We start from the raw sequence: 27,504 nt of genomic DNA on the forward strand, positions 1-27,504 counted from the left end.
TTGGGTCATGATCTCGCGGTTCGTGGGTTCGAGCCCCGCGTCGGGCTCTGTGCTGACTGCCAGCTGGGAGCCTGGAGCCTGTTTCAGTCTGTGGCTCCCTCTCTCTCTGACCCTCCCCTGCTCGCGCTGTCTCTCTCTCTCTCTCTCCTAGAAATAAATAAAAATATTAAAAAAAAAAATAGCATCTACAAATGCCATGGGTGTAGAGAAGCACACCCTGTCCTGACTGAGAGAGATGTTGAAAATGTCGCGTACTAAGCAAGTGAACACAATATATAGGCTGCGGGCACGGGATAAAAATAGCTAACACACGGTGTTTTCTGTGGGCCAGGCCCGGTCCTAAGCGCCTTATGTATACAAATTCATCCCTCCTATTATTATCCACATTTTATAAAGGAGAGCAACCGGTCCAGAGAAGTTAAGTAACTTGCTCAAAGTGTCACAACTCCTAAGTGCCGATCTGAACTCAAGCCAGCTGGTCTTAGGGACTGTGCTCTGACCTCCCACAACAGAACCTGGCAGTAGGGCCGGGAGGCAGCTGGGGTGGGTGCGGTCCCAGGAGGGAGTGTGGGCTGTGTTCCGTCCTGTTTACCTGCCAGGGAAGTCAGACCCCTGAGTCAGAACTCAGGCTGGGCTGCTTGGCTGAGACCATCACGGTGTGTGGGTGCCCCGGCCTGGCTCCGCGGGAAGGAAAGGATTCCCAGCATTCCTAGCAGGAAGGCCATCCACGGTCCTGGCATCTAGGTGGCTCCTTAGGCTGCGATGTCAGCTGAGAGATGAGCAGTTTGAAGAGAATGAGTTTGGCAGGCTGGCCTTCCCAGAACCCAGGCAGGACGTGCTTAATGAAGTGACTCGAAGGCGGCCTCCGTGCCGATCGTCCGGGAGCCCACTAAGGATTGGGCAGAACGGACAGTGTCACTGGCTCAGGCAGGAAGTCTGGGCGGGGGTGTGAACGAGCCTGAGCGCCTAAGCCAACAGGCCCAGCGGGCAGCGGAGACCTGGGCAGCCCCTGGGCCAGCGGCTGAGGGCCAGGGCGCGGCAAGGGGCCTGGAGATGGGCACACGTTATTAAGGGGGCGCTGGCTTAGTGTCGGGGGACGAAGGAAGGCGCGAGGAGAGCCGGCCCGTGTGCCTCCCACCGGCCCAGTCCGCGCGCCACCTGGGGCCACCTACCCCGCCCGGCTGTGCCCGGCATTCCCGGCTTCGCGCCTCCACCGCCCCCACGCGTGCCAAGGCGGGGAGCGGTCCAACCACCCGGGTGACGCCGCGAGGGGCGGGGTCTCGCTGTTAAAACCCCCGCGAGAGGCCGCGGCGCCCGCCCCAGGAGCCGACCCAGGCCACTAGGAGGGCCAGCGCGTTCCGTCCCCGCAGCCGGCCGAGCCCGCGACGCCCTCGAGTCGGCGGCGGACACCATGCAGCTCCTGGTGAGGGTGCCGTCCCTTCCGGAGCGGGACGAGCTCGACTGCGGCATCTGCTACCGGCCCTTCAACCTCGCGGGCCGCGCGCCCCGCCGCCTGCCCGGCACGGCGCGCGCCCGCTGCGGCCACACGCTCTGCACCGCGTGCCTGCGCGAGCTGGCGGCGCGCGGCGACGGCGGCGTGGTGCGCCTGCGCCGCGTCGTCACGTGCCCCTTCTGCCGCGCGCCCACGCCGCTGCCGCGCGGCGGGGTCGCGGAGGTCGCGGTGGACCCGGACTTGTGGTCGCGGCTGGAGGAAAGGGCGCGGGCCGAGCGCAAGCCGGACGAGGCGGGCGGCCCGGTGCGGGGAGGCGGCGACGCCGACGACGGCGAGGAGAGCGAGGAGGGGGCGGGACCCAGGGGCGCGGGCTGGCGCGCGCTCCGGCGGCTGTGGCACCGGGTGCTGGCGCCCGCGCGCCGCTGGCGGCGTCCGCTGCCTAGCAACGGTGAGGGGCCGCTTGTGGGGGGGTTGCGGGGGACGCGAGGCTGCGGGAAGGGGCGGGGGCGGCGGCCGGGCTCGCGGGGCCTCGGCCGCGACCCCCCGCCGCCACTGACCCTCGGTCTGTCCCTCCAGTGCTGTACTGCCCGGAGATTAAGGACCTGGCCCGCATGACTCGCTGCACGCTGTGACGGCGGAGCCCGGAAGCTGCCGCAGAAGGAAGGTGGGAGCTACATTCTCGGGGCGCGCTCTAGAGCGGGGATGGGGGGGTGCCGAGGCTACCCCCTCGCCCGTCCCGAGGCTGAGCCCCGGGCAGGAGGGACCGCCCCGAGGCGTGCGGATGCCGAGCTGGGAGGCTCCTAGCGCATCGCCCCCTCTCTCTGCGGACTGCGCCAGCCTCGCCTTCTCCCGGGACAGGACGGTAGCAACTGCCTACGTCCCCGGGGGAAAGAGACACTGTTTCCTTAGCTGTGACTTTGGCCTTTGTCCAGGGAGGCTTTTGTCCATCTGGCGTGGGGGTACAGTAGGTCCCATTTTAGCAGTTCTGTGTCAAGGGGTTGACAGTTTTTTAAAAATGTTTATTATTTATTTTTGAGAGAGAGAGAGAGACAGAGCCTGAGCAGGGGAGGGACAGAGAGAGAGACTCACAGAATCGGAAGCAGGCTCCAGGCTCCGAGCTGTCAGCACAGAGCCCAGACCTTGAGATCACGACCTGAGCTGAAGTTGGAGGTTTAACCGACGGAGCCACCCAGACGCCCCCATGGGATTGACATTTTTTTAAAAAGACAGAGTGGAAGATTGGAGGCCGGTTTTTGTGTGCTGTTAATAATCCCACTTCTCTGGCATGTTAGAGAGGTGAGAAAAATAAACGTGTTTGGTTTGTTTTTTTTCCCCCAACCCCCACTCCCAGTAGCGTGTTGCTAAGATTATTGACATGCCTGTCTGCCTTGCTTCATTTCACAATCTGCCTTCAACCAGTTAGGGCAGGTATCAGAATGTCCAGAGGGTGTTTATCTGAGACACCTAATTAGGGCCTGTCGGGGTAGGAGGAGAGCCATTTGGTGAAGGCAACACATTTTAATCTTCTGATATGATCTATCGTCCTCGCGGTCACACGGAAAACACGGTCACTACTGGGGGAAAAAAAAGATGCTCATCGTAGACTTGTAAACTAGCGCCCCGTAATTGGACAGTTCCCATCCTATGCCAGGATTCTATTTTAAAATCCTGTAAGTTATCTTAGGAGAGTATAATTATAGTCCAGAACAGTGGCATCACAAAATCTCAGGATCCCTACTCCAGACTCTGTGGAGTTTTAACAAGAATCCCAGGTGATCTGTACGCACGCAAACATTTAAGAACATTGGTGCATGTCGTAGACTTGCGAGAGTATCACCATCTGCGCTGGAGTATCTAGAACAGTTGGTTTAAACGATACGCGTTTTACCCGAGGTTGTAAAGGGACGTTCTCTGGCGGAAGACATCTTGTGTATTTATGATGTTGTACTTTTCTGAGCTAAAAATGTGAATTTACGAAGTATTAAACCTCAGTTTTTATACCCGTGTCTTGGCATCTTCCTGCTCTTGTCTTAGCTCGAATGTTCCCTCTGGGGAGGCCCTTCTCATTCACCCAGTGCGGTCCCTTCCTTCACAGGCTCTCTGTTGCCCAGTTTGTTATTTTGTCTTTCAACGGTGTGCCTCTTGCGGGTCTCAGCTCCAGGAGAGCAATGGCTGGCTGGTGACTCGGATCCCCCAGGGCGAAAAGCAGTGTTTAATGTGTAGTACGTCCTCCGTAAATGTTTGTTGGATCGGTCTTTTCATTTTTTAATAGATAGCCTCAAAAACTAAGTGTCTGGTCTCAACCTGTAAGCGGCGCTGGTAGCGAACAGTACATGTCAAGGAAGTTTGTGGCAGTTCAGATCTTTGGCAAGTATGACCCCCCCCCACCAACTCCATTAAAGAAGGAAGGTGCTCTGCCTCACACTTGGAACTGAGCCCAGGGCTGGAGTGACCTCAATTGACTCCCGCAGGGACTCAGCGACTGGAAGGTGGAAAGCAGAGTGAAAAGGATGAATGGGAGGCAGTTCATAATCTTGCCCGGAACCCGCCTCCACTTCGCCTCTGCGCAGGTCTCTGATCTCAGCCCCGGGGCTGCGTGGGTAGCCTGCTGCTCGCTCCCCGTCGGCTCTGCGCGGAGTTATCACACTGGGTTTGGCTGGGGGAGAAAGAGCCTTGGAGTTTTAGTTGATGATCCAAGGAAAAGTAAGAAACAGGAAGTCACGCGACTTAAAAAATAAAAAGATGGGTAACATGAAACGTCAAAAAGCAATATCGTTTCTTTCCTTATCCCTCCCCCCACCAGAGAAGTCCCCACTCAAAAATAAGAGAGCACACGGAAAGGAAAGTATAATTTATATGTACAACCAATACACCTGATACAGAAGAGGGGGTGGGGACAGCCCAGGAGTGGGGAGTGAAGAGACTGGGGAGGGGGCAGCAAGAAAGTGAGGGGCAGCGAAGAGGAAGTAGGGGTTCGCCATGCAGACTGCCCCCCTCCCCGGCCCCTCCTGGGGGGGAGGGTGTGCCCGTTGTCTCCCCAGCCTGCCCTCCGCTGTTTTGCTCTGGTCCCAAAGGCAAGGTAGTCCCCCGACTAGGCCCCCTGCCTGATCCGCTCAAATGGAGTCTGTGTCCCGGCGGCCTTCAGGAGGGAGGGCAGAAGTCCTCCAAGAACCTGACCCCCGAGCCGGGGGGCGGGGGTTCCCCATGTCTGGCCTGTAGCATCTTCTCCCACCCTTTCTAGGTTACCCGGATCCCTAGAACAGATTGGGGAGCTCCTCTTTGGCTTGAGGGGGTGTCACCCAACCGTTACCCTCTCTGTGGGGGGTGGTCCTCGGTCCCTGGGGGGGTGGGGTTCCCAACACAAGATGCCGGTATGCAGGAGGGAACAGCCAGTGAGTTGGAGGCTTTATTCTGAGGCTGAACAGCAATGGACTCCCTCCCTCGTAACTGCTCGCCCCCCGCGTGGGGAGAGGTAGGGGAGGAAACATGCAGCCACCCCTCCTCTTCCCTTCTTCCCTCTCGGAAGTCCCCCTCCTCTCTTCGGAGCTGTCCTCCCCCAGCAACGCTGCTAAAGGCCAGGCCAGGCTAACCCCCGCTCCCGTGGAGACGGAGCCGGTACTGCAGGAGTAGAGGCCGGGGAGGCTCCACCTGCTTCCTCCCCACAACCGTGTATCCAGAAGCTGTTCGGTGGCGGGGACAGAGGTACTGGGAGGGACCCCGCTAACCGCCTCCCACCCAGAGCTCTTCGCACCAGCACGGCCTTCAAAGCGTGGTGGGAAAGGTGCACGGGAGCAGAGAAAGACAAAGGGCCCTTCTGGAAGAGAGGAGCTGTAGAGAGGGGCGGGGGGCTCCTAGCCCAGAGGCGGCCCGAGGGGTGGGGAAGGTGGAGGATGGGCAGCAGGTCCCAGAGCCTGAGCTGGGGGGCGGCCCCGCGTGCGGGGCCTGGGTGATGGGCAGGCCTGGGATCCGGTCAGTCGTCTATACAGATCACCTCCCCGGCTCGGGGCTCCTTCCGATCCAGCCCGTCTGAGACCAGTGCCCCCACCATTTCCTTCTCCTTCTTCACCAGCACTGGAGGGCCGTTGGTGGCGGCTGTTTGGGAAGGGGGTGAGGAAGGGTCAGTCTCGACTTCACTCCCAGACGTGGCTTCCCGACCAGAGCACGTCAGAGAGAGGTCACCTCCACGCCCCTTCGGACCAGGGTGAACCCCTCTCGCGTCCCAACTCTATTTACCCCCCCTTCTGATTTCCCCTGCGCTTCCCTGGAAGTAACCCAGGTGGGGGAGGCTTGGGTAAGAGGGACCGGGCCACAGAACCACGGGAACCCTTAGGTTTTTGCCAGCGGGAACGGGAAGGGAAGTTGAAGGGTGGGAAGGCCAGAGCCCAGCGCGACTCCGTTCCGTGAACCGGGGGACACTTGCAGGGAACCCGGAGAGGCCGGACAGTGGGAAGGACAAGTGGGAAGAGCAGGGGCAGCCCCCAGCTGACCTGTGATGAAGGACCCTGCAGGCATCTGGCTGTAATTGGCGCCTGCGGCGGCCAGGGCCCCTACGGGCGCGGCGCTGAAGGCCGCCCCGAACCCCGGAGGCGTAGCGTACGGACCCGGGGGGAAGGCCTGCAAGAGAGAGCAAGCCCAGGTCAGGGGCTCCGAAGTCTGAGACAGAAAAGACGCCGTAGGGTAGCCACGGGCCCAACTCGGGAACTCCGGAGGGCGGGGCACGCGGGCGGGGAGCGTGTCCGAGCAAGGCGGTTTGCACTGCCAGCACGCGTGCGCGCGCGCGGAGTGGCGACGGGGGACGCGGCGTCGGAACTGGGAGGGTTACCGGCGTGGGGTGGGGCTCCGTGCCCTTGCTGGCCAGCCGGCTGAGGATGCTGCGCTCGGACATCTGGAGGCGGGCTGCGATGGGGGGGATTCGGGACAGCGTGGCCGGCAGGCGGGTCACGTCCGCCTTCATGTCGCTCAGCAACTCCTCCAGCTGGTTCAGAACTGGGGCCCGGGCCACGGAAAAAGAAGGGCAAGAGAAAGACAGGGAAAGGGAGAGATGGAGCCAGGAAAAGTCGAGGAGTCAGATGGACAGACACAGTCGGAGAGAGGGGGAGAGAGAGAGAGAGAGAAAGAGGGAGAGAGAGGGAGAGGGAGGGAGAGAGAGGGAGAGGAGGAGGAGGTCAGAGATACCAAAGAACCAGAGATCAAGAAAAGGACAGAAGCAGACAGAAAGAGTGACTCGGGCGGGGGGACAGAAAAGGTATGAAGTCAAGAGTCAGAGAGGCCAGAGCACAGACGGCAGGAGAGGAGAGGAAACGGGAACACGGAGACGGGGGGGCGGGGGCAGACATTGGAAAACACGGGGCGGGGAGTCGTCAGAACATCCCATACTGCAAGAGTGAGGTTTTGGGGGTGGGGATGACGGGGAGGAAATAGTCAGGAGGTGTGGGAGGTGGTGAGTGGTGTCAAAGATTCGAGGAATCGAGGTTTTAATATGTGAGGGGGACGGAGGTTAGAGGATCAGCATCACAGATTCAAGGAATTAGAACAGGAATCGAGGGGGCCGGGAGTCAGTCACTACGTCAGACAGGATTAGATGGTTAGAGGGTTTTGGAATTTAATCTAGCATCATCGGGGTCAGAGGGTTGGGGAGAAAGGGGTGAAGGTCAAAGGGAAGTGTCGTGGGGTGGGTCAGAGGGTGGGCCGGGGGAGGCGTGAGGCTGGGGAATCCTGGGGCAGGGGCGGGAAGGGCTGCGGGGCACCACACGCAGGCCGAGGCCCCGGAGAGGGTGCTAGTAGCCGTGTGGCTGGCAGGGGGGGATCAACGAAGAAGTGCCGCCCTGTGGAGGGGACGCGGCACAGTCTCATGGATTTGGGGGAGGGGGACGGTCCCTGCGGTGGGCACTGGCGTGACCGCGAGCAGCACAGACGAGGGCCGGCTCGCACAAACCCTAGAGGCTAGAACCTCGGTGGCCTGGGGGGTGGGGGTGGGGGTGGGGGTGGGGGTGGGGTTAGCGGGCAGGGGGGGGGTTCAGAGGGGAAAGGGGTCAGAGGGGGCGGGAAGACTTTGAGGGGTGCGGGGTGCAGACTTACGCAGCGTTGTGGGCCCTCCCCCGCGCGGGGCCGCCGCGGCCCTTACCCTTGTGCAGGACGGCGTTGGCCGGCTTGTTCCCCGCCAGCGACTCCTTGGAGAGGTGCTGGTGGCTCTCGGCCAGGCACTCGGCCTCGGCGAAGCGGGCGTGGAGGGCCATGGCGGGGTGCGCCGGCTCCTGCGACAGGTTCAGGTAGGCCGCCCGCCGAAGCTGCTCCTCGATCACCAGCGCCTGCTCCAGGAGCTGCGGGGGGGGGGGGGGGGGCGTGGTGAGCACCTGAGCACCGGGGTGCGCGGAGGGAGGGGGCCCAGGGCGTCCGGCCCAGCGCTCCCGCCCGTGAGCCCAGCCTGACCCTGACCTGGCCCCGGCCCAACACAAGGTCCCGCTCCGCTCTCGGCCCCCAGCATGGCTGCCACTGTCACGGTGTCAACCTTCCCTCCAGACCTGGCTCCGCCTCCGCCCCAAGCCCCTGCTCAGCACCGTTCCTTCTGTCTCGGGTCCCCACCTTGAACCTCCGGGCCAGGAACTTATTTTTCATCTCCAGAAAATTCCCCTTATTGGCTTCGGTCTTAAACGGCTCATTGATAATGGCAAACTGAGCGTCGTTCTGGATGTCCTGCCACCGTGCGTAGCCGTGGCTGCGATGCGGGAAGGGCCGTCAAGGATTTTAACAGGGACGGGGCGCCCCGGGGGGCTCAGTCGGTTAGGCGGCCGACTTCAGCTCAGGTCACGGTCTCACGGTTTGTGGGTTTGAGCCCCACGTCGGGCTCTGTGCTGACAGCTCAGAGCCGGGAGCCTGCTTCTGATTCTGTCTCCCTCTCTCTCTCTGCCCCTCCCCCACTCGTGCCCGGTCTCTCTCTCTCTCAAAACTTTTTTAAAACACTTCTTCCTCTGGCCTGATCTCCCCAAAGTGTGACACAGCCCCCCTTCCCTGGACGGGGACTCTTCTGTCTCTGGAACCCAGCTCCCCAGGCTGGGAGAACGACGCTTTCCCTCCTGCGCGTGTCTAAGGATACAGGACGATCCCGGCCAGCAGCCAGTAGTCGTGTCTGCGGTGCCAGATCTCGTTGAGCCTCCCCGAGGAGATGGCTGCCCGCTCCTCGTTCTGCCACAGCGTGTGAAGCTCTGCGAGGCGGGCAGAAGAGAAAGACGGGGGGGGGGGTGTCGGGAGTCTGGGAAGCACAAGGAGCTCAGCAGCCGGGCGGAGGGGAGGGGTGAGGACAGGGGGAGTGGACAGGGCCGTGAGGGGGAGCACATCCCAGTGAGGGGCAGGCGGCAGGGAGGACCCCCCACCTGTGAAGCCACCGTCTGCGATATTGAACATGAACCGAGGCTTCTCCGCCTTCTCCTCGCGCCGCCCGTTGGACCGTGGCTCGTCCCGAGGAGGCCCCGGTCGAAGCTCTCGGTCCCCTTTCACGTCCTCTGCTGGGGCAGAAGGGGCAGAGCTCACACCCCCGAAGGGGCTCCTCCCTCCCGTATGAGACGGGGCCCCGGAAGAGCACCCCTGCCCCAGGACCCCCGGCGTCTGGCCCCCCAGACTCCACCTCCCGACTCCCCTGGGGCCACAGATGCCCGGTCCCTCCACCCATTACCTCTCTTGCCCAAATCCCCCGTTTCCCCCTCCGGCCTCTCCCTGTGTTCCTGTCCATCCAACGGCTTCTCCTCCCCCCTCTCTCCTGGCGTTGGCTCTGTGGCTGTGGGAGGGGGAAGGGGGCAGCAAGGGAGGATGTCACCCTCGTCCCCGGACCCCGAAAAGGGAACTCCCACATTGTAAGCCCCTCATGAGCCCCAAGCCGGTAAACCCACCTGACTTCTCTCTGTCCCCCCGGTACCCAGGCTCGGGCTCCATTTCCCCTGGCATTCCGGGCACCTCTTCCTCTAGAGGAATCTTCCTTGGCTCCAGCCGCTCCCCAAGCGACGGGGCTGGGCTGGGGACATCAGCCTAGAAGACGACCACGGAGTCAGGAGCAAGCGGAGATCCCGGGCACCCGGCCTTCGCTCTCCGCCTCTGGGCCAGCCAGGCAGCCACGCACCTCCGTCTCCATCTTCTCCATCTTGCTGTTCTTCTCCGGCTTCTCCTCCTGGTTTTCCGCTTCGTCCTTCTCCAGAGGTGTCCTGACGCCATCCCCCTTCTCGCTCGGAGCTGGAGTAGCTGCAGGCGGGAAGCAGAAGCGCACGCTGTCTCCCATCCCTCTGTCTGCGGGGCAACGGCTCCCTGCCCACCTCCCTGCGTGCCGACCCCGTTACCAGGTTTCGAGGTGCAAGGGCTGTTTGTAGCAGAAGCCTCCGGGGTGGTGGGCGACGTCTTGGTTGGAGACGAGGCTCGGGAGGAGCGTTTCGAGTCGGCGCTGGGGTCGGGCATCAGCTCGGGCATCGACCAGCGCCCGTTGATGTGCTCGAACTCCTGCACCTGAGAGGGCGCGGGGGCCGTGGGGGCGGGGTCAGCTGCAGGCGCTGGACACACGGGGACGCTCGGCCCCGACCAGGTCCCCAGAATCCAGAACCTGGGGATGGCGGGGGGGGGAGGGGCACGGGGTCTAGATGGCTGGCTTGACTCTGGGGAAGGAGGCATGAGTACCTTCTTCTTGACGAGAGACATGACTCCAATTCGGGTCAACACTTGCTGGCGACTCAGACCCTCGCGAGGGACCCCGTCGGCAAAGGTTTCAGAGCCGTCTGCCCCGGGCTCGCAGAGATGGCGCATGAACAGAGACACGTAGGCCCTGGGGAGCGTGGGGTGGGATGCAGGTCAGGAGGGACACGAGCCAGCGAGGATGTCCCCATCATCTCCTGAGCCCTGAACTCCCCGGGTGCCTCCAGGGGTACCACCAGGGGCCGCTGCATCGCTCCATGAGCAGCCCTCCAGCCCCTCCCCCACCGCCTCCGTCCCTTCTCTTGTGTCTCCACGGTCCCTGTGGCCTTGGTGCGTCCTTCCCCCCGATGGCCCCATCAGTCAGCGCCTCATCCCGTCCACCAGCTCCCTCTCCACGTCCATGTGAGGCGAGGCCAGCCGGGGGCAAGGCTCCGGACTTAACCACCTGCCCCGTGGGGACGAGGCCGGGCCTCTCTGCTCTGGGCTCGGCTGAGGGGGGGTGGGGCAGGCTGAGCCCACGCCCCAGGAAACCGAGCCAGGAGACGCCGCGCACGAGCGGCAGGGAGCATGACGGTCAGTTGAGTAAGGTCACATCACGCGGCGGCCAGGAGGAAGGAACAGACACGCGCGCCCTCGTGTCCGGCTCCGCCCCGGGGGCCCCGCACTCACTTGAACTCCTTCTCGGTCTTGCCCCTGAGGTCCCGCACCAGCCACTGCGTGGTGAAGGCGTCCTGCGGGGGCATCCCCCAGCGCATCACGGCGTTGAGGAAGGCCTTCCGCTGCCGGGTGTTGAATCCCAGCACCTGAGGGGCGGGGCGAGCAGGCAGCGGGCGGTGAGTGTGTGGGGGTCACACTGCTCGGTCCTTCCCCTCAGGGACCCGCTCCCCGCTCCCGGCCTCATCCTCTCCTTGCGGAACAGGCGGGGGCTCAGCTCTCACCTCGATGTTGCCCCCGACTCGAGCCAGCAGGGGAGGGAGAGGCTTGTCCTTCTCGTTCCGGAGCTGCCTCTTGGACTGTCGACGCCCTGGGTGAGGGGTAGGGGTGACCCGGTTAGGGGGGCCCCCACCTCCTCCTCCTCAGCACCCCATGCCCACAAGACGCAGAGCCCGGGGAAGGCCTGGGGCACGTGGCACTTTGAGCCCCGCCAACCCAGCAGGCTGGGAGGCTGCCAGTCCCATGGGAAACGGGCGGCGGACACTCGATGCGAGCCAGATAACCCGTGGGCACGTAAAGCTTTCTCGATCTTTCTCTAGCCACCTAAGCCTGCGTGATCATGTGCGCCCGATGTTAACAGCAGACAGATCACGATACGTTGTCCTTTTAGCTGGTCTCCACAAAAGCACTTGTTTGTACAACAGCCGGGGATTTAACGGCTCCAGGCGTGAAACAGGAAGAGTTAGGGGGAAAATCAGGAAGACAGGAGCCACCTTCTGGACGCTCATCAAAATCTTCATCTTCCTCCTCGGATCCCACGGAGTATTCGGACTGGTTGTCTGCGGGGAGAGGGCACGGTGGTCGGTGATGGCTCCCGGGAGAAGCCCTTTCTGCCTGGAGGCCTCCCCTTCTCTGGCCCCGGGCCCCCTGGTGACACCAGGCGACTGCTGGACTCTGACTCTGGGGCCACAGGTCCCAAACCGTCCCACCACTCGCCTCATCCCTGCGCACGGCCCCTCTCCCCCCGGAGACTCCCGCACGCCCTGTGCCAGGCGAGGGCCCTGGATGCCCGCACGGGCCCGCTGCAGCCAGCAGGTGGCTGAGTCCGCCTGCAAACCCTTCCTAATCTCCTGCCCCTTCATGGCTCTCTAAATGTACCCCGGCCTCCAGGCTCCTCCCCGGCCCCTCCGTGGGGGGCGGTCCGCACCCTGGTCCTCCTGGGCCGCGTCGTTGTAGTTGACCTGCTTGCGGACCCGCTTGCCTTTGCCCAGATTGCGGGCCAGGTCCTCTTGCTGCTGCTCGTAGTGATGCCGCAGCAGCTTCTCCCAGTAGTCGGGGTCCACGTTCTCCTCCTGCTTGATGATCTCCCGTTCGATCTCCTCGATCTGAAGGGCAGCAGAGCGAACGCTGGCGGCCCCCCTCTTCGCCCACCCGGTGCTTGCGCAGCGACAGAGCCCCTGCTCCCCCCACTTCCTTGACTCTGCTTGAATATTCTGGGCGTCGCACACCTTCTTTACCTCTTACCTGCGATGTGCTTCTCCCCTGCTCCCACCTGCCTCCTTCCTGAGCCTCTCCCCCAGCGCCCTCTGTGTTTATCGGTACTTTCTTTGCCTAGGTTTTTCGCAAAGTCTGCTCTCGCCCGTTAGACCAAGAAGCTGTCTGAGATCGGCTACTGCCCTTTGCCGGGTGCGACACTGAGAGACCACGTCAAAGACCAGAGCGAAGAGGGACCCTCCTACTTCAAGGTCCCATTAGGGACTCTGCCCTGCAGAGGGGGCCCGGGCGACACAGCGTGTGGCCCCAGCCGCTCACCTTGTCCTCCTCCCGCACCACGTACTGCGCCACCTTGAAGGAGCTCAGATACTCGTTCATGTTCTGCACGTCGGTGTCCTCTGTCGCATCCTGGTTCCGGTCCAAGAGCCGCGCGATGGCCTCATTGTCGTAGTGAATCACGCTGCTGTCCTCCTCCTTGTTCTCGCCTGGGGGAGACCGGGAACGAGAGGGGACGCGGAGTCAGTCCCAACCAGAACCTCGGGCACAACCTGAGCAAAGGATCAGCGAAGAGCCTTCCAATCTGCTTCCTTTTCCCGGGAGCTCGAGCGGGAGAAGACCCTTTCACTGGGAGTCTAGAGACCTGCGTTGTTTTCAACCCTCCCCCCGGGCTGCACGGGGGAGCGTTTCTGGAAGGGTTTCAGAAGTGCGCCCGTGAGGACAGGGGCCTGCTCCCCGGAAGCCCCAGGAAAGGTTCTCACCCTCGTTCTCGTCCTTGAACAGCTCCTCGGTGCCGAACTTGAGGATGTCGTCCAGCTCCTGCTTGGACATGGAGCCCGCCTTGGAGCCCAGCCCGGGCCGCACCACCAGGTGTGTGAGCATCATCTTCCTCTTGGCCACTTGCGTGATGCGCTCTTCCACGGACGCCCGGGTCACAAACCGGTAAATCATCACTTTGTTGGCCTGGCCGATCCGGTGAGCGCGGCTGAAGGCCTGCAGGGGCGGGAGACGGTGGGGATGGACTGGGGTGGGGGGTAGCGGGCCCGCGCCGCGGCTCCCATGCTTGGGAAGGGAGGCTGGCGACACAGGCTCTTCTATTCCCGAGAGCCTCATTTCCGTCCCCAAAGCACAACACTCAGCCTAGAGCCCACGTCTCCTCGCTAACTGGCGCAGACTCCATCGGGAGGCGGGTTCCCACCTGGATGTCGTTATGGGGATTCCAGTCAGAGTCGAAGATGATGACAGTGTCGGCAGTGGCCAGATTGATGCCCAGGCCCCCGGCCCGGGTGGACAGAAGGAAGCAGAACTGCTGGGCGCCGGGAGCTGCGGAGGGAGGAGGAGATTAGCCAGCGGTTCTGTGCACCTGGCTCCCTGACTGCAGACAGCCGCGCCCCGCCGCTTGGAGGCGGGGGTGGCAAATTCCCGCCATGCCGGGAACCTAGGCACAGTTGGGTCGGGCCCCGCACGCACGGCGGGCACACGCCTCTCCCGCTCACCATTGAACCGATCGATGGCCTCCTGCCTCAGGGCCCCAGTGATGCCACCGTCGATGCGCTCATACTTGTAGCCTTCATAGTCTAAGAAGTCCTCTAGCAAGTCCAACATTTTGGTCATCTACGGCGAGAAGAGAGGACTGAGTGTGGAATGACGGGGCAGGGGGATGGGCTCCATCGCGGCCTCCCGCTGATGCTGCCTCCCCCCGCCCCCCCAGTCCCCTCTTCATGTTCTTTAAGCCCCACGTTGTCACACTCGCTGGACTCCGGATCCTGTCTCCTAAGGCAGAGGTTCTTTTCTGAGAGTCACCAAAGGGTTTTGGGGAAACCTGTGAACGCCTGGAAAATCTGTGCATAACTGTCCGGCCGTGCAGGTTTGCAGAGAGCAGACCTATCGCTTTCATCAGATCTGTAAGAGCTCTGGGCTCTCCTCTCCTGCCCCTGGGTGAGAAACAGTTCCGGTCCCAGGGAGGACCCTGAGCAGACAGACGCCCCCTCTGCCTTTCCCCATTTTCTCTAAAAGCAGCCAGCTGACGACTTCCCACAACCTCAGTCAAGAACGGGGACCAGAGGCCAAGAGGAACTCGGCCAGACCAGACACTCTCCAGGGTGTCATCTAAGGGACCGGCCTGAGGCCGACACAGTTACAGGCCGGCTCACCTGCGAGAAGATGAGCACGCGGTGTCCCTGCTCCTTCAGCTTTCGCAGCATCTTCTGCAGTAACATGAGCTTCCCCGATGCCTTAATAAGTGCTCCACCCTCGTAAGCCCCACTGGGCAGTTTGGGGGACTCCTGCAAAGGGGGAGGAGGGAGGGGAAGGTCACGGAACGCGTCCCCATGTTCTGTGCCCAGAGAGCCCGAAGCCCAGATCCGACCTCCTTGCCTTGCCCACTCCCGCTCCTCCCAGAAACCCCGTGCCACGTCCCCAGCCCCCCTCCAGCCCTGCCCTGTTCTCAGCGAGAGCTAGCGCGTGCGTCACCATAGCAGCCACAGGAAAGAGGTAGGGATGGTTGCAGCACTTCTTCAGGTCCATCATGATGTTGAGCAGCGACACCTGGTTCCCACCACCTCGTGAGTTCAAGGCCTCGAAGTTCCGAGTCAGGATGTACTTATAGTATTTCCTGTAGCCCGGGGGAGGGGCGCAGAAGACACACGACAGAGGAGGCAGTGATGAGGCCGCCCTGGGTCGTCACCTCCTGGAAAGCTGCCACCAGACCCCAGCCCCGAGTCCAGGCCAACCAGCTCTCAACTCACTTCTGCATGGGGCTCAGCTCCACCCTAACAATGAGCTCTGTCTTGGCTGGCATGTTCTTAAAGACATCAGCCTTGAGCCTCCGCAGCATGTGTGGCCCGAGCAAATCATGCAGTTTCTTAATCTGGTCTTCTTTGGATATGTCCGCAAACTCCTCCAGGAAGCCTTCCAGATTGCTAGTAGGAAGGAGGTAAGGAACTGAAAAGACCATCAAGTTCTCTGCCCTTGACCTCGGGCTCCATTCTTCACTTAAGACGAACCCTCCGCCCACTCAGGTGCCCAGCCCCTCCACTTCGGTCTCTGCAGACCCCCTGCTGAATCACTTACTTAAACCTCTCAGGGGTGAGGAAGTTCAGCAGATGGAAAAGCTCCTCCAGATTGTTCTGCAGTGGAGTCCCTGTCAGCAGCAACTTATGATCTATCTTGTAGCCATTGAGGACCCTGAAAAACTAGAAAGTGGGGCAAGGAAAGGCAAGAGAACGGGCCCATTAGTGGCAAGTGGTCGGACTGCGGTATCCACCTTTCCCTGTTCCCTTCAGGACGAGAGGCCCTGAATCCCTGGTCCGTTCCTCTCTCCCCACCAGAGGTCCCCGGACATCCCGCCTTCCGTGCTGCAGGAAGTCCAGAACTTTCCTTTTTAGAAGCAGAACAAGACTCTGAGACCTGAGTATCTCGCTCACCTTGGACTGGTTGTTCTTGAGCCGATGGGCTTCATCCACCACGAGGCAGGCCCAGCGGACGGAGCCGAGCGCCGCCTGGTCGATGGTGATCAGCTCGTAAGATGTCAGGAGCACGTGGAACTTCACCTGGGCCTCCCTCTGCCAACACAGCCACTGCCCACTCAGCTGCCACCCGACACCCAGGCGCCTGGACCTCCTCCCCCGTTCTTTACCCAGACACCCTATCCTGGCCGTGGCGGCCAAAGGGGACCCAGAGAGCCTGACCCCCAACTTGCACTGCAGGTGGGGATTGCCGAACGTGGCCCCCGAACTCTAGCCCGCGGCCAGTGCAGACGGAATGGCCCTGCTGTGTCTCCAGGACAGCAGGGCGGAGGCGTGAGGGCAGATGGAGAAGAGGAGGGAGGGTGCCGAGGAACGGGAATCGGGGCTGGGGCGGAGACGTGACAGATCTGAGGGCCTCAGAGAAGGCGCGGTCGAGGGGCCCACCTTCATCTTAAAAGCTTTCTTGCCACCTTTGATGGCGTTGTCTTCGAAGGAAAACTCGTTCTCCCGAATGATGGCCCGGCTGTCCTTGTCCCCCGTGTAGGTCACCACGTAGAACTTGGGCGCCCACATCTGGAACTCCCGCTCCCAGTTAATGATGGTGGAGAGTGGGGCGCTCACCAGGAAGGGACCCTTCGTGTGGCCCTAGGAGTCGAGGGTAGGAGGGACCGTTGGTCCGGGGTCGGGGATGTGACCCCGGGCCCCCGGCTGCCCTGTTCCTCCACTCCCCGCCCTTCCCCTCAGGAGCCTGGCGTCCCGCACCTCCTTATAGAGCGAGTAGAGGAAAACGATGGTCTGTATGGTCTTGCCCAGCCCCATCTCATCGGCCAGGATGGTGTCGGTGCCCTGCGCCCACGAGAAGCGCAGCCAGTTCAAGCCCTCCAGCTGGTACATGTGCAGTGTGCCGCCCGTGGCCGTGATAAACCGTGGCTGAGTCTCGTACTTCACCGTAGGCTGTGGAGGCAAGGAGTCCGGACGCTCGGGGGACGCTTGGGGCCCCTCTGGCCCCTGGTCTCCTCCATCCCCGCCCCAGCACCGACACCGAGATGGACCAGGACTCCCTCCGCTGGGCCCGAGCCCATAAACGTTCTAGTCTCCAGGGCCTCCCCCGCGTCCCTTAAAGCCAGGCCCCGGGAGGACCACGGAGGAGGCTGGCGGAGGGAGAGCCCTGCGTGCGGCTGCTTCTAGCTGCTTCCTCGCAAGCTGCCAGGATTCCCAGCCACGCCCGGAGCAAGGCTGGGCACTGCAGGGACAGCTACTGCTCAGAGAGCTCGCGGAAACCGGGAGGTCCCGTCCGTAGCCCCTGGGAAACTGTCCACAGCGTGGTTCTAGAAACGAGAACAGGCCGAGGAGGAGCACTCACGTCGTTAGTGGGGGAGCTGGGAGGCCCATCGCCCTGCAGCTCCTTCTTCTTCTTCTTGTACTTGCGGGGCTGGGCGGGGTCCTCCCCCATGATTAGTTCTCTGGGGACAGAGAGGGTCTGAGCGAGGCCTGCTCCTGGGGTCCTCCCCTCTCCTGAACCCTCTCCTGCTTCCCCTCAACCTGACTCTCGCAAGTTTCCTTTCTCCCAGGCTCTGCCCTCGCCCCTGGCGTAGCACCTCCAGAGCCAACGCCCCCCAGTCCCGAGCACCCTGTCCCCCGTTACTCAGGATCTTCCTCTGTTCCTCACGCCGCCTCCCTACCGGCCCCACCCCAGACGACCCCGCGCAGGCTCCCCCTGCCCCCGACTCCAGGCGGGGGGCCTGTCCCTACCGGACCTCCGCTCGCCCCGAGGGTCACCCTTCACGCCCCCGGCCCCGGATGCCCTCAAAGCACGGCGCGGCCCCCTCACCGGTGCCTCCAGTAGCTTTGCTTGTGGTCTTCATACTCGGGGATGCTCATCTCGTCCTCCTCCCAGGTGGACTGGTCGTACGGCAGGTCCCGCCACTTCACCAGGTAGTGGTAATTCCCCTTCTTATCCACACTGCGGGGCGGCCGGCCGGGAGGGGGGGCGGCCGGAGAACAAGAACATGGGCCCCGAGCACAAGGAAATCGTTAACAGAAGCCGTCGCCAGCCGACACACAGGCTCTGTTACCTAATCCTCAACAGCGGGGCGCCGCAGGGGAATTCGGAAGGGCTGGAAGCCACCGGAACCTTCTCCGCATGGCTTCTTAAAAATCAACTATCAGGGGCGCCAGGGTGGCTCAGTCGGTTAAGCGTCTGACTCTAGGTTTCGGCTCAAGCCATGATCTCACGGTTCGTGAGTTTAGACCCCGCGCTGGGCTCTGCGCTGACAGCTCGGAGCCTGCTTGGGACTCTCTCTCTCCCTCTCTTCCCCTCCCCAAATGTGCTCATGCGTGCTCTCAAAATAAGGGTTTAAAAAAAATTTTTTTAAATCAACCATCAAAAAAAATTTTTTTAAATCAACCATCAAAAAACATAACTGGGCTCCCACATCACTTGTTCACCCCATCAATACCAACTGAACACCTACTAAGCGCGAGATACCTTTCCAGGCAATGGGGATTCAGCATCGAGCAAAACATACAAGTCACCCTGTCGTCACAGACCTCACTTATTGCTGTGCACGGCGGCAACACGACAGATAAACATCTAGAATAACGCGGGGCGCCTGGGGGCTCAGGCGGTTACGTGTCTGACTTCGGCTCAGGTCACGATCTCACGGTTCGTGGGTTCAAGCCCCGCATCGGGCTCTGTGCTAATAGCTCGGAGCCTGAATCCTGCTTCAGACTCTGTATCTCCCTCTCTCTGACCCTCCCCCACTCACGCTGTCTCTCAAAAATAAATAAATGTAGTAAGAAAAAATTCAGAATACTAGGGGGTAACAAGTCCCGCGAGGAAGGTACTACTGCTACACGCTGCGGCCCGGCCAAACCACGTTTTCCACGTTTGCGTTTATGCCCCGACACCCAAACACGCGTGTCATTAGAGGTGGCGACAAAGGACTCGCGTCCGCCTGGACACTGCTCCTCATCTGTCCCGCTGAGGAAACAGGCCCACGGTTGGGGGGGTGGCGGGCCGCAGCAGGAGCCACCCCGTGGGAGCAGGCGTTCGGTTCCCGGACGAACGCAGGCCTCCCCGGGCCCCAGGCTCACCTGTGGTTGATGATGCGGTGGACGGTCATCCACTCGGGCTTGATGCCAAAGCGGTAGTACTTCTCCTCCATCTCCGCGTAGTGCGGGTCCTTCACCTTGCGCTTGTCGCTCTTCCCGTCGTCCTCGCCGGAGCCGTAGTCCAGCGGCGGGGGTTCGTCCATGTCGTTCTTCCGCTGGTAGTTCCGGTACATCACCAAGTGGAAGATTTCCAACTGATGGGGCACAGAGGACGGGGGGGGGGGACAGTCCCAGCATCCGAAGAGGACAGAGCGGGGGTGGGGGGACAGGGAAGGGCCCCAGAGGGAGCGGCCTGGGGAAGGGCCTGGGGGGGGGGGGCGAGATGCGCGGGAAGCCGAAGCGGGAGAATGGCCGGCGTGCAAGGCGCCACAGGCGGGGCCCGCGCGGGTGTGACGAGCACAGGACGCAGGGCACAGGCCGGCAAGGCCCAGGCGCTGGTGAAACGTGCTCCCGGGGACGGGAGAGCACGCTGAGGAGCCCTAGTTTTCTCGGAGGAGGAGAGCTCAGCGCGGCGGGCGTGGACGGGGCTGGAGAGCCAGAGGAGCGCCCGTGGACGTGAGCAGGACCAGAGGCCCGTGTGAGGGCGAGCCAGGCGCGTGTCCCCGAGGGGCGGCCAAGGGGGTGACCAGGGCGGAGACGAGGGGCCGCGTACCTGAAGCTCCTTGGCCCAGGAGCAGTGCCAGTAGGACAGTCCCACCCACTTGACAAAGAACTCTCGCTCGGAGCGGCCCTGGAGGGGGCGGGGGGGCGGGGCATCCGGGTTCCCATCCGCCTGCTGGGGCGCCGGCGCGGACACGGGGGGCTCCCCCCACCGCCAGTGCAGGATCTTCTGCACACGGCCCTTCAGCACGGGGCACTGGGGGGAGACACGCACGAGGAGGAAACAGAGGCAAACAGAGCCCATCGTTAGAGCAAGAGAATTGGGGGGGGGTCCCCCGGGGGGAGTCAAAGGGCAGGGGAGGGCAGGGGAGAGAGCGGGGCGTCGGGACCCCAGCGCGGGCGCACTCACTGTGCATCGGGGACACAGCCATTCACCGTTGGGGATGTCGGGCAGGGGCGGGTTCAGGCAGTGGATGTGGTAGGAGGAGACGCAGGCGTCGCAGCAGAGCAGCTCGCCGCCGTCCTTGCACACGCGGCAGTACTCCATGTGGTCGTCCTCCTCCTCCTTCTCGCCCTCCTCCTCCCCCTCCTCCTCGTACTCCTCCTCCTCCTCCTTGGCCTCCCACTGGACCCCCTCCTTCTCCTGGGAGCCCAGGGACAGACACAGAGACGGGCGGAAGGAAGGACGTGAGCAGCGGAGCAGAGGCGCAGAGGAGCGGGGCGGCCACGAAGGGCCCCGACGCGCCCGGCCCCGAGCAACCCAGGCGTCCGGGGCGGGAAGGAGGTGGGGGGGTGTCCCCGAGGGCCCCGCATACTCACGCAGTGGGGGCAGCTCCATTTGCCCTCAGGAGCGCGGTCAAGTTCAGGATCAAGGCAGACGAGGTGGTAGGCACGCGGGCAGGTGTCGCACAGGATGATCTCCCCGCCCTGCTGGCACACCTCACAGTAGTCCTGGTGGTCGGTCTCGTAGCCGTCGACCTCGTCGTCCCCGGCCACCGCAGGGCAGCCTAGGACTGCCGCGCGCACGGGTGGGGGTGGGGGGAGGCACAGGGTGCGGAGGAGGCGGGTGGGGGGAGAGAGAGAGAAGGGTTGAACAGAACGAACGGCACGAAGGCAGGCTGTCAAGACCACGCACGGTGATGGGGCGCCTGGGGCGCTCAGTGGGTTGAGCGCCGGACTTCGGCTCAGCTCATGATCTCGCGGTTCGAGGGTTCGAGTCCCGCGTCCGGCTGTGTGCTGACAGCTCAGAACCTGGAGCCTGTTTCAGGTTCTGTGTCTCCCTGTCTCTCTGGCCCTCCCCTGCTCACGCTGTCTCTCTCTCTCTCTCAGACATAAATAAAACGTTTAATTAAAAAAAAAAAAAAAAAAGACCACGCACGGTGAGTGCCCCTCACCCTTCTTCTTCTTCCTCCCCGGCCGGCCTCTCTTCAGCTTCTTGGTGCGGACAGGGCCGTCCGGCCGGCCCGAGGCGCTGTGCACGCTGCCGCTATCCAGGTCCGAATCCTCGGCCTCGGGTTCAGGGCCTTCGTCGCTCTGCAAGACATACTGCCCATAGCCCCGTGGTGGTCAGGGAGGCCGGCGCACGCCGCTGCCCGCCCCGGGCCTCTCGTCCTGTTCCGGCTCCCCTCACGGACCCCTGCGCCCGGACCCCCAGCCCTGGACGTGCCCCGCGCCCCCTGCCCCGATGCTTAGCAGACTTCTGGGGCCGCTCACCGAGCCTCCCTTCTTCCTCTTGACCCCCAGCAGCCCTAGCTTGATTTTGAGGGGTGCCATCTTCTTGCCCCGAAGCTTCTTGCGTCCGTCCGGCACTCGGGGGCTCTTACTCCGCCTTTTATGGCCTGGACCTGAACGAGGGGGGGGTGAGGGAGAGAGAGCAGAGGTCACGGCCGCCTGGAGGAACGGAGGCCGCAGGGGCCTCGGGTCTCCCTGCGGCCTCTTCCCGGAAAGCGTCTCTGCTGTGACAGCCGGGGCCAAGGGGACAGAAGAAAGCCGTCCGCTCCCATCGGAGCCCGCGCAGTGGGGACGGCGGGGTGACCGCGGTTCTAAGCGTCGAGCTTCTCACCTTTGCCCTCTTTGGTTTTGGCTCTTCGGATGGGTGGGGGCTGGGTATCCGCAGGAGGAGGTGCTGGAAGGGTGGGGGGTCCGCAAGGTGCTACGGGGGTGGCCGGCGAGACAGCAGCTGACACCTGCTCGGCCACAGCTGCGGCCGCCGCCGCCGCTGCTGCCGCCACGGCAGCCGCCGACCCCTTGAAGGGGTTGTTGGCACTGAACTCTCTCCACTTAGCCCCAAGGATGGTCATCATCTTAGACATCGGGATCTTGGGATTCTTCTTCGCGATCAGGGGCCTGGGAACACAGGAGCAGAGGACCCGGAACCTTCACAGATGGCCCGGGAACGCTGCCATTTCCCCTCATCGACCAAGCCCTTAACGAGCCAGCGCTGCTGGGTGGTGGAAATACAACCTGGTAGGAGCCAGGCCGCTTTAAAAGTAAACAAACGAGAAGCTTAAAAGAGAAAAAAAAATTTAAAAAAAAAAGGTACGAAAAAGGGAAAACCATAAACGCACAGAAGGTACCAAAGGATAAAAGAAACAAAAAAAAGCATCAGTAAAAATGCTCCAACTGCCTGAGAGTTCATAAAACCCTTCTTCACACTTTATGTCTCTTTTCATCCTCAAGATAATACCGTAGGGGCGCCTGGGCAGCTCAAGTCGGGTAAGCGCCCGACTTCGGCTCAGGTCCTGATCTCACCGCTCTGGAGTTCGAGCCCCATGTCCGGCTCTGTGCTGACGGCTCAGAGCCTGGAGCCTGCTTCAGATTCTGGGTCTCCCTCTCTCTGCCCCTCCCCTGCTCACGCTCTTTTTTTAAAATATTTTTTATTTCTAGGAGAGAGAGAGAGACAGCGTGAGCAGGGGAGGGTCAGAGAGAGAGGGAGTCACAGACTGAAACAGGCTCCAGGCTCTGAGCTGGCAGTCAGCACAGAGCCCGATGCGGGGCTCGAACCCACGAACCGCGAGATCATGACCTAAGCGAAAGTCGGACGCTTAAACCGACTAAGCCACCCAGGCGCCCCATCTGTCTCTCTCTTAAAAGCAAATAAACATTTAAAAAAATGTTTTAAAGATAACACTGCTTGTTGCTAAGATCCTCTGTTTTTCTAGTAAGTTCCATGGGCCCTGATGAATGGGTCCCGGCAGGTGCTCTGTGGTGGGGTATTAAAGCCTGGTGAGGACGCAGGTGATCCTGGCGATCACAAAAGCACTGTCCTAAGCAGTGAGGCAGGGGAGACACAGTACCTAGGAGGGCCACCCAGTACCACACACCCCCCGGGGGGCCAGGCCCTGAGTGCCCTGGGCCTTCCTTACCCCAGCAAATCCCCGCAAGACCCCTATGAGGGACCCGGTGGGACCATGCCTATCTTACAGACTCGGAAACTGAAGACTAAAGAAACTCGGCCCCAGATGGTGTCAGGACCTGCGCCCGCAGAGCAGGCCGCCTGCAGAGCACCGCACTATTTAAAGCGCCCGCTCCCCCAGCCAGCGATGCGCTCTCCGTGCTCCCGGGGGCCTGATGGAGGGCCGGAGGCCTTGATGACTGAGCAACGGAAATCGGGCCACACCGATGTTCTCTCTGAGCCTCGGTCTAAAGACGAGTGATTCGGAAAAACTGGGTCCGTCGGCCCTCACTGTGCTCAGTCACTAGAGTTGTCTCACCTAACACAGAATGACACCCCTCCACCCTGCCCCGTGAAGGGGTCCCCGCGTCCGCAAAGGTCTGGGACGTCTCTTGAGTTCCGTGTGTCGTTCTGTGTGTCTGTGCTGTGCGTTTCTCTGGGGAGCCTCTCCCCAACTCCAGAGGGGTGCCGGGCCTCCCCAGGTTAACGGGACCGGTCCCCAGGACTCGCCAGCCCGCACGCACCTCATGAACTGGCTGAAGGCTTTGTAGTTGGTGAGCGTGTGGTAATCCTCCTCGGAGAACACGTGCTCCACGTCCTCCAGGCCCCAGGTCAGCAGCAGGGTCGCCGACGACTTCTGTTCCACCTGCTGTGAGACGCGAAGTTTCTAGGAGTCTGCCCAGCCCCCACGCGCCTCCCCACCGACCCGCCAGCTAGCTCTGCAGCCTGTCCCCAGACAGCCTCTCTCCCCTGCACGCCCCTCCTTGGGGGACCCCACTCCCCAGGCCCGTCCCCCTCGCCGCCCTGAGTTCCACTCACCTTCTGCCCCCCGTCGCCCTCCCCCTTTTTCCGCCGCTTCGTCTTCTTCTCCTTTTTCTCTCTGTGCTTCCGTCTCCGTTTCCGGCCTGGGCCAGTTCCATATTCGCTGCCTCCGCTCTCTGACTTCTCCCGGTACTCATCTCGCTCGGAGCCAAATTCCTCCTCACTGTCCTAAGGGAGGGGAAGTAAAAATAACATTTCTCCAGGCCCACCACGTGCCAGCAACTGTTCTTAGCACACAACGCGCACCGTCTCTCTTTCCGTCTTCCAGACAGTTCCCTGGAGATAGTAACTCATCTATATTTATCCGCTTTTTTCTTTTTTGCGCAGATGAGGAAACTGAGGCACAGACAACTAAATGAGCCGCCGGGAAGACACAGAACTGCGGGGCTCCACAGCCTCTGCTCTCAACTGCTAGTCCTTCCTGCTAAGGCAAGTCCCGGGGCAGCTGGGCTCTCACTCGGTTGTAGCGACTGAGGCTAGTTAGGGACCCCCCCTCCCCAAGAGATCCACGCCAGCAAGCGCGGGGAGGGGGATCCAACCTCCCTGACTTCAGGATCCCCCCCCCCACCCTTGGGAATGGGGACCAGGGGAAAGGCCGGGTCTCCGGGGACGGGTCTGCTGGGCCCCGCGGGTCCTTGATACTTACAAGCTTCTTGCGCTTCCGGGGCTTCCCCGGCTTGTTCTCCTTCTGCTTCTTGGGTCCTCGTTTTCTCTTCTTCACGCCCAACGCCGAAGGCAGCAGCCGGAGATCATCCTTATCTTTGGAGCGGACAGCACGGGAAACCCTTGAGCCTCGGTCTCTCGGCCCCTGGCCCTCACCCTCCCTCCCTCACCTCGGCGGCTCCCAACTCTCCAGGAACTCGGCCATGAACTCCTCCAAACGCTCCAAACGTCACCGCAGCCCCGCGCTGCCTGCGCACACACAGTGTTTCGAGTACTCTGGGGCGCTTGGGTTCTGAATGGGAGGTCAGGGGTCAGCGGGGAAGAGCGGCCAAGCCACTCCCTCCTCTCCCCTCCTACTAACCAGGGAGCAGGCTCTAGGCCACGGGCTCTGACTGCGGCAGGTCCTTTCAGACGCCGCCAGGGCTCCTCCCGCGTTCCCCCTCGCTCAGCCAGCTGGCAGCCTGCCCAGGAACCGGGGAAGCCATGCCCAGCTGCTGGCCTGGCCTGACCCCAGCGCTTGGAGTGGGGAGACACAAGCTGGCAGCTCCCTAAGCCAGATGCTGAGGAGGGAGAGCCAAAGGTGGACACCTGGGCTCTCACACTCACACCCCGGGGCCGTCACATCCTCTCTGCCACGAGGGAGGCCTCTATTTATGTTTCCGCAGACGATCGCCAAGCCTCCTGTCACCCCAACAGAGCCCTGGAGGAAAAGCAGTCCTCGCCAGTCATTTTCACGTCTTGCCCACAGGACCGCAGCAGGACGCTCCTCCCTCACACCCTCAGGCTGCGGAAGTCCCCAGGACTCCCTGAACCTTCCTCCTCTCCCCAAGTGGCCTGGAACCCTCCCCCAAATCTATTTCGGTGTCCCGGCTCCCTTGGAGGGCTCAGGGGCCCGACCCTTTGTCCCCTGGTCTCACCCTTTGTCTCCACATTGAGTCCTGTTCACACAGAAGCCCAAGGGGGGGACCCAAACAAAGATAAGAGACAAAGACACCCCCGCGAGTGCGTTCTCCAGGCACAGACGCTGTGCTAGCTGGGTCCCTGGCTTCCCCCCCTCCCCAGACAGAGGTGGGGGCTTCCCTGATTGACCCCAGACCTTCTCCATGACCCCGGTGGGTCTGGGCAAGACACCCATGGCCCCCGAGCCTCCCCCCGCCCCCGCCACGGCGAGCACCAGCCTAACCAGCCAGACCTGTCCGGGCCGGGCAGCCGCAGCCCTGCGCGGGGGAAAGCCCGGCCGGCCCAGCACCTTGCTCTAGGACACGCAATCCTGCGCGGCGCCGGGCCCAGCGGAAATTTCGCCACAATTAACAGGGCTTCCACCGCCTCGGGATCCCCGCACCTCCTTCCTCCGTGTCACTGGTCCTCAACACTCCCGCATCCCGCGCCCCCCGGCTGCAGGAAGGCCCTCGAGGCCGGGGCTGGAGGGCGCCCGCGCAGGGGCCCCGGCCGTGAACCCGGCGTGCGGGCTGGGGCTGGAGGAGGAGGTCGCCGGGCCGCCGGGCCCCTGCGGCCGGCTCGCCCTAACCCCCCAGACGCGGGTTAATGTGAACATGGAAACGAGAGGCCGCCGGGGCGGTGGCGAGGGCAGGCCAACTGGCTCCGCATCAGGGAAGAGGCCCCGGGGCCGCCACCCGCCCCGCCGGGGGAGGGGGGGAGGGGGGGCACCTGCCCCGGGACCCCGCCGCGCGTTCACCGCACTCCCCGCCCCGGCAGGAGGCTCCCGGACTCGGGGTGGGGGGGGTCGGGGGGGGGAACGGCGGCGGCGGGGAGAGGCGGGGAGCATCGGCGAGGAGAGGAAAGGGAGGGCAATAAAGCAAATCCAAGTCCCAACCTCGGTCTCAGCAGCCACTCAATGCTGGCCCGGCGCCCAGACTCTCCCACACCCCGGCTCCGAGCCCGGGGAGCGGGCGGGGGCGGAGGGCGGCGCGCGGCGGGGGCGGGGCCAGGCGCGCCGGGGAGGCGGGAGGGGGGAGGCGGGAGGAGCCAGGCCCCGGGCCGCGCCTCCCGCCCGCCCCGCTCCCCTCCTAATCTCACCATCAATCTCTCACACATATATTTATTTTTTCTCAAATTCCCCTCCCTCCCCCACAACGCACCACCATAATAGGCCTGCTGCACATGCGTACTGCACGCAGGGGGTGGGTTTGTATTTTCAGACCTTTTGCAAAGAAACTACCAGAATTTTCCGCACCACCCACAATCATTCCCCACCCCCACCCCCACGGAATCACATCTATATATTATGTTATATTATTTCTCGAGACTTGCCAGAAGGGGGAGGGAGAAGAAATGAGTTTTGGGGCTTCCTGCTCCCTTCCCCCACCAACACGAGTGCTATTATTTTAGACGTTTAACAATGTAAGGAGCCGAGCGGGGGGGGAAGGGATAAAACTGGTCTTGGGTAAGAATGTAAAACAAAATGGTGAGAATCAAAGCAGAAGGAAAAACAATAGGCCTCGGATACGTCCAAAGTCATATTCTGGAAAAGGCTGAGGGGGGGTGGCCCGCACAAATTTCCTTCGAGGAGGCTTATTTTGCCCACGCTTCAGGCAGACAGAAATAACGAGCGGACTAAAAATATTTTCCCCAAAGTTTTGCCTCAGAAAGTCATCTGGGGGGGGGGGTGTGCATCTGGGTCACTCCTTGGACTCGGAGGGCTGGAGGGGGAGGGTAAGATGGCCCTGGGAGAGCCGGGAGGTGGGTTTTCATCGCAAATACAAATTTAAAAAAACAAAAACAAAAACAAAAAAACCCCCCACGACATTTGACGTTTCTCCTCGGCTGCTCAGAGAGCAGAGTGGAGGGAGGGCTAACACAAAGACCCACCTCGACCTCAGATTCTTTCAAGCTCCCCTCTCCCCTCCCCAAATCCGGGATCAAAGACCCCCAAATGCCACATTCCAAGTTCGCCGTACTTGGAATAGGTGAGAGCTGCCAGTGCCCTAACACAACCTGACACCCTTCCTTTCCCTCTTTTCAGCTCGTCTGCTGTGTCCCCGGCGCCCCCCATCCCGTGGTTCTCTATTCCTCTCCCCTCTTGCAAATCCCTGGGTTCCCTGGGATAACTTTCTAAAAACTTTTCCCTTTTTCAGACAAGCCTGGGGTGGGAAGAGGGTCCTGTTTCCATCAGACACGCAGTCCCCTGCTCCCCCCCCAAGAAGGCACCCCACACT

The 27,504-nt window shown here is 62.2% G+C and overlaps 2 protein-coding genes and 1 non-coding gene across 7 annotated transcripts; 1 reads left to right on the top strand and 2 right to left on the bottom strand.

Annotated features, from left to right (window-relative positions):
- Positions 1–1,411: 1,411 nt before the first annotated feature.
- On the top strand, positions 1,412–24,088 carry RNF227 (ring finger protein 227). Of its 5 annotated transcripts, XR_005528308.1 has the most exons (4): positions 1,412–1,901; positions 2,030–2,117; positions 2,680–2,749; positions 3,726–3,815. XR_005528308.1 is itself a non-coding variant. In XM_039231448.1 (3 exons), exons 1-2 carry the CDS (start codon positions 1,412–1,414, stop codon positions 2,083–2,085), a joined length of 546 nt encoding a protein of 181 aa, XP_039087379.1. In that variant the 3' UTR covers positions 2,086–2,117; positions 23,993–24,088. The 5 variants fall into 5 exon arrangements, 4 of the variants coding, with proteins under 4 accessions (XP_039087379.1, XP_039087377.1, XP_039087375.1 ...); XM_039231448.1 differs by lacking the exons at positions 2,680–2,749; positions 3,726–3,815 and adding an exon at positions 23,993–24,088; XM_039231446.1 differs by lacking the exon at positions 2,680–2,749.
- Positions 5,323–25,463, bottom strand: CHD3 (chromodomain helicase DNA binding protein 3). Its single transcript, XM_039231637.1, has 40 exons — positions 25,425–25,463; positions 24,312–24,473; positions 23,663–23,833; positions 23,368–23,489; positions 21,512–21,795; positions 21,163–21,293; positions 20,844–20,982; positions 20,269–20,462; positions 19,859–20,092; positions 19,502–19,705; positions 18,832–19,043; positions 17,567–17,698; positions 17,099–17,198; positions 16,498–16,689; positions 16,180–16,380; positions 15,694–15,831; positions 15,341–15,462; positions 15,016–15,189; positions 14,741–14,882; positions 14,422–14,553; positions 13,765–13,882; positions 13,467–13,591; positions 13,030–13,261; positions 12,590–12,756; positions 11,985–12,162; positions 11,551–11,616; positions 11,062–11,147; positions 10,793–10,926; positions 10,109–10,253; positions 9,778–9,940; positions 9,564–9,682; positions 9,337–9,472; positions 9,123–9,224; positions 8,824–8,955; positions 8,547–8,655; positions 8,036–8,168; positions 7,578–7,773; positions 6,276–6,439; positions 5,941–6,067; positions 5,323–5,545 (listed from the first exon to the last, which is right to left on the bottom strand). The coding sequence occupies exons 1-40, from the start codon at positions 25,461–25,463 to the stop codon at positions 5,424–5,426; spliced, it is 5,979 nt and encodes a 1,992-aa protein (XP_039087568.1). The 3' UTR covers positions 5,323–5,423.
- Positions 10,522–10,661, bottom strand: LOC120231492. Its single transcript, XR_005528344.1, has one exon.
- Positions 25,464–27,504: the final 2,041 nt, after the last annotated feature.

The sequence above is a fragment of the Hyaena hyaena genome, unplaced genomic scaffold, assembly GCF_003009895.1.
Source record: "Hyaena hyaena isolate Hyena2069 unplaced genomic scaffold, ASM300989v1 scaffold_58, whole genome shotgun sequence".
In the NCBI taxonomy this organism is placed as follows: Eukaryota; Metazoa; Chordata; class Mammalia; order Carnivora; family Hyaenidae; genus Hyaena; species Hyaena hyaena.

What these genes read in the sequence shown, in the direction of transcription:
- RNF227 (XM_039231448.1), top strand. Translation starts at nt 1,412, where the DNA reads ATGCAGCTCCTGGTGAGGGTGCCGTCCCTTCCGGAGCGGGACGAGCTC. An exon ending in GCGTCCGCTGCCTAGCAACG is followed by an intron (nt 1,902 to 2,029) that starts GTGAGGGGCCGC and finishes CTGTCCCTCCAG; the next exon opens with TGCTGTACTGCCCGGAGATT.
- CHD3 (XM_039231637.1), bottom strand. Translation starts at nt 25,463, where the DNA reads ATGGGTGTCTTGCCCAGACCCACCGGGGTCATGGAGAAG. An exon ending in CACCGCATCATCAACCACAG is followed by an intron (nt 17,699 to 18,831) that starts GTGAGCCTGGGG and finishes GCCGCCCCGCAG; the next exon opens with TGTGGATAAGAAGGGGAATT. An exon ending in GTTCAAGGACGAGAACGAGG is followed by an intron (nt 12,757 to 13,029) that starts GTGAGAACCTTT and finishes GGTCTCCCCCAG; the next exon opens with GCGAGAACAAGGAGGAGGAC.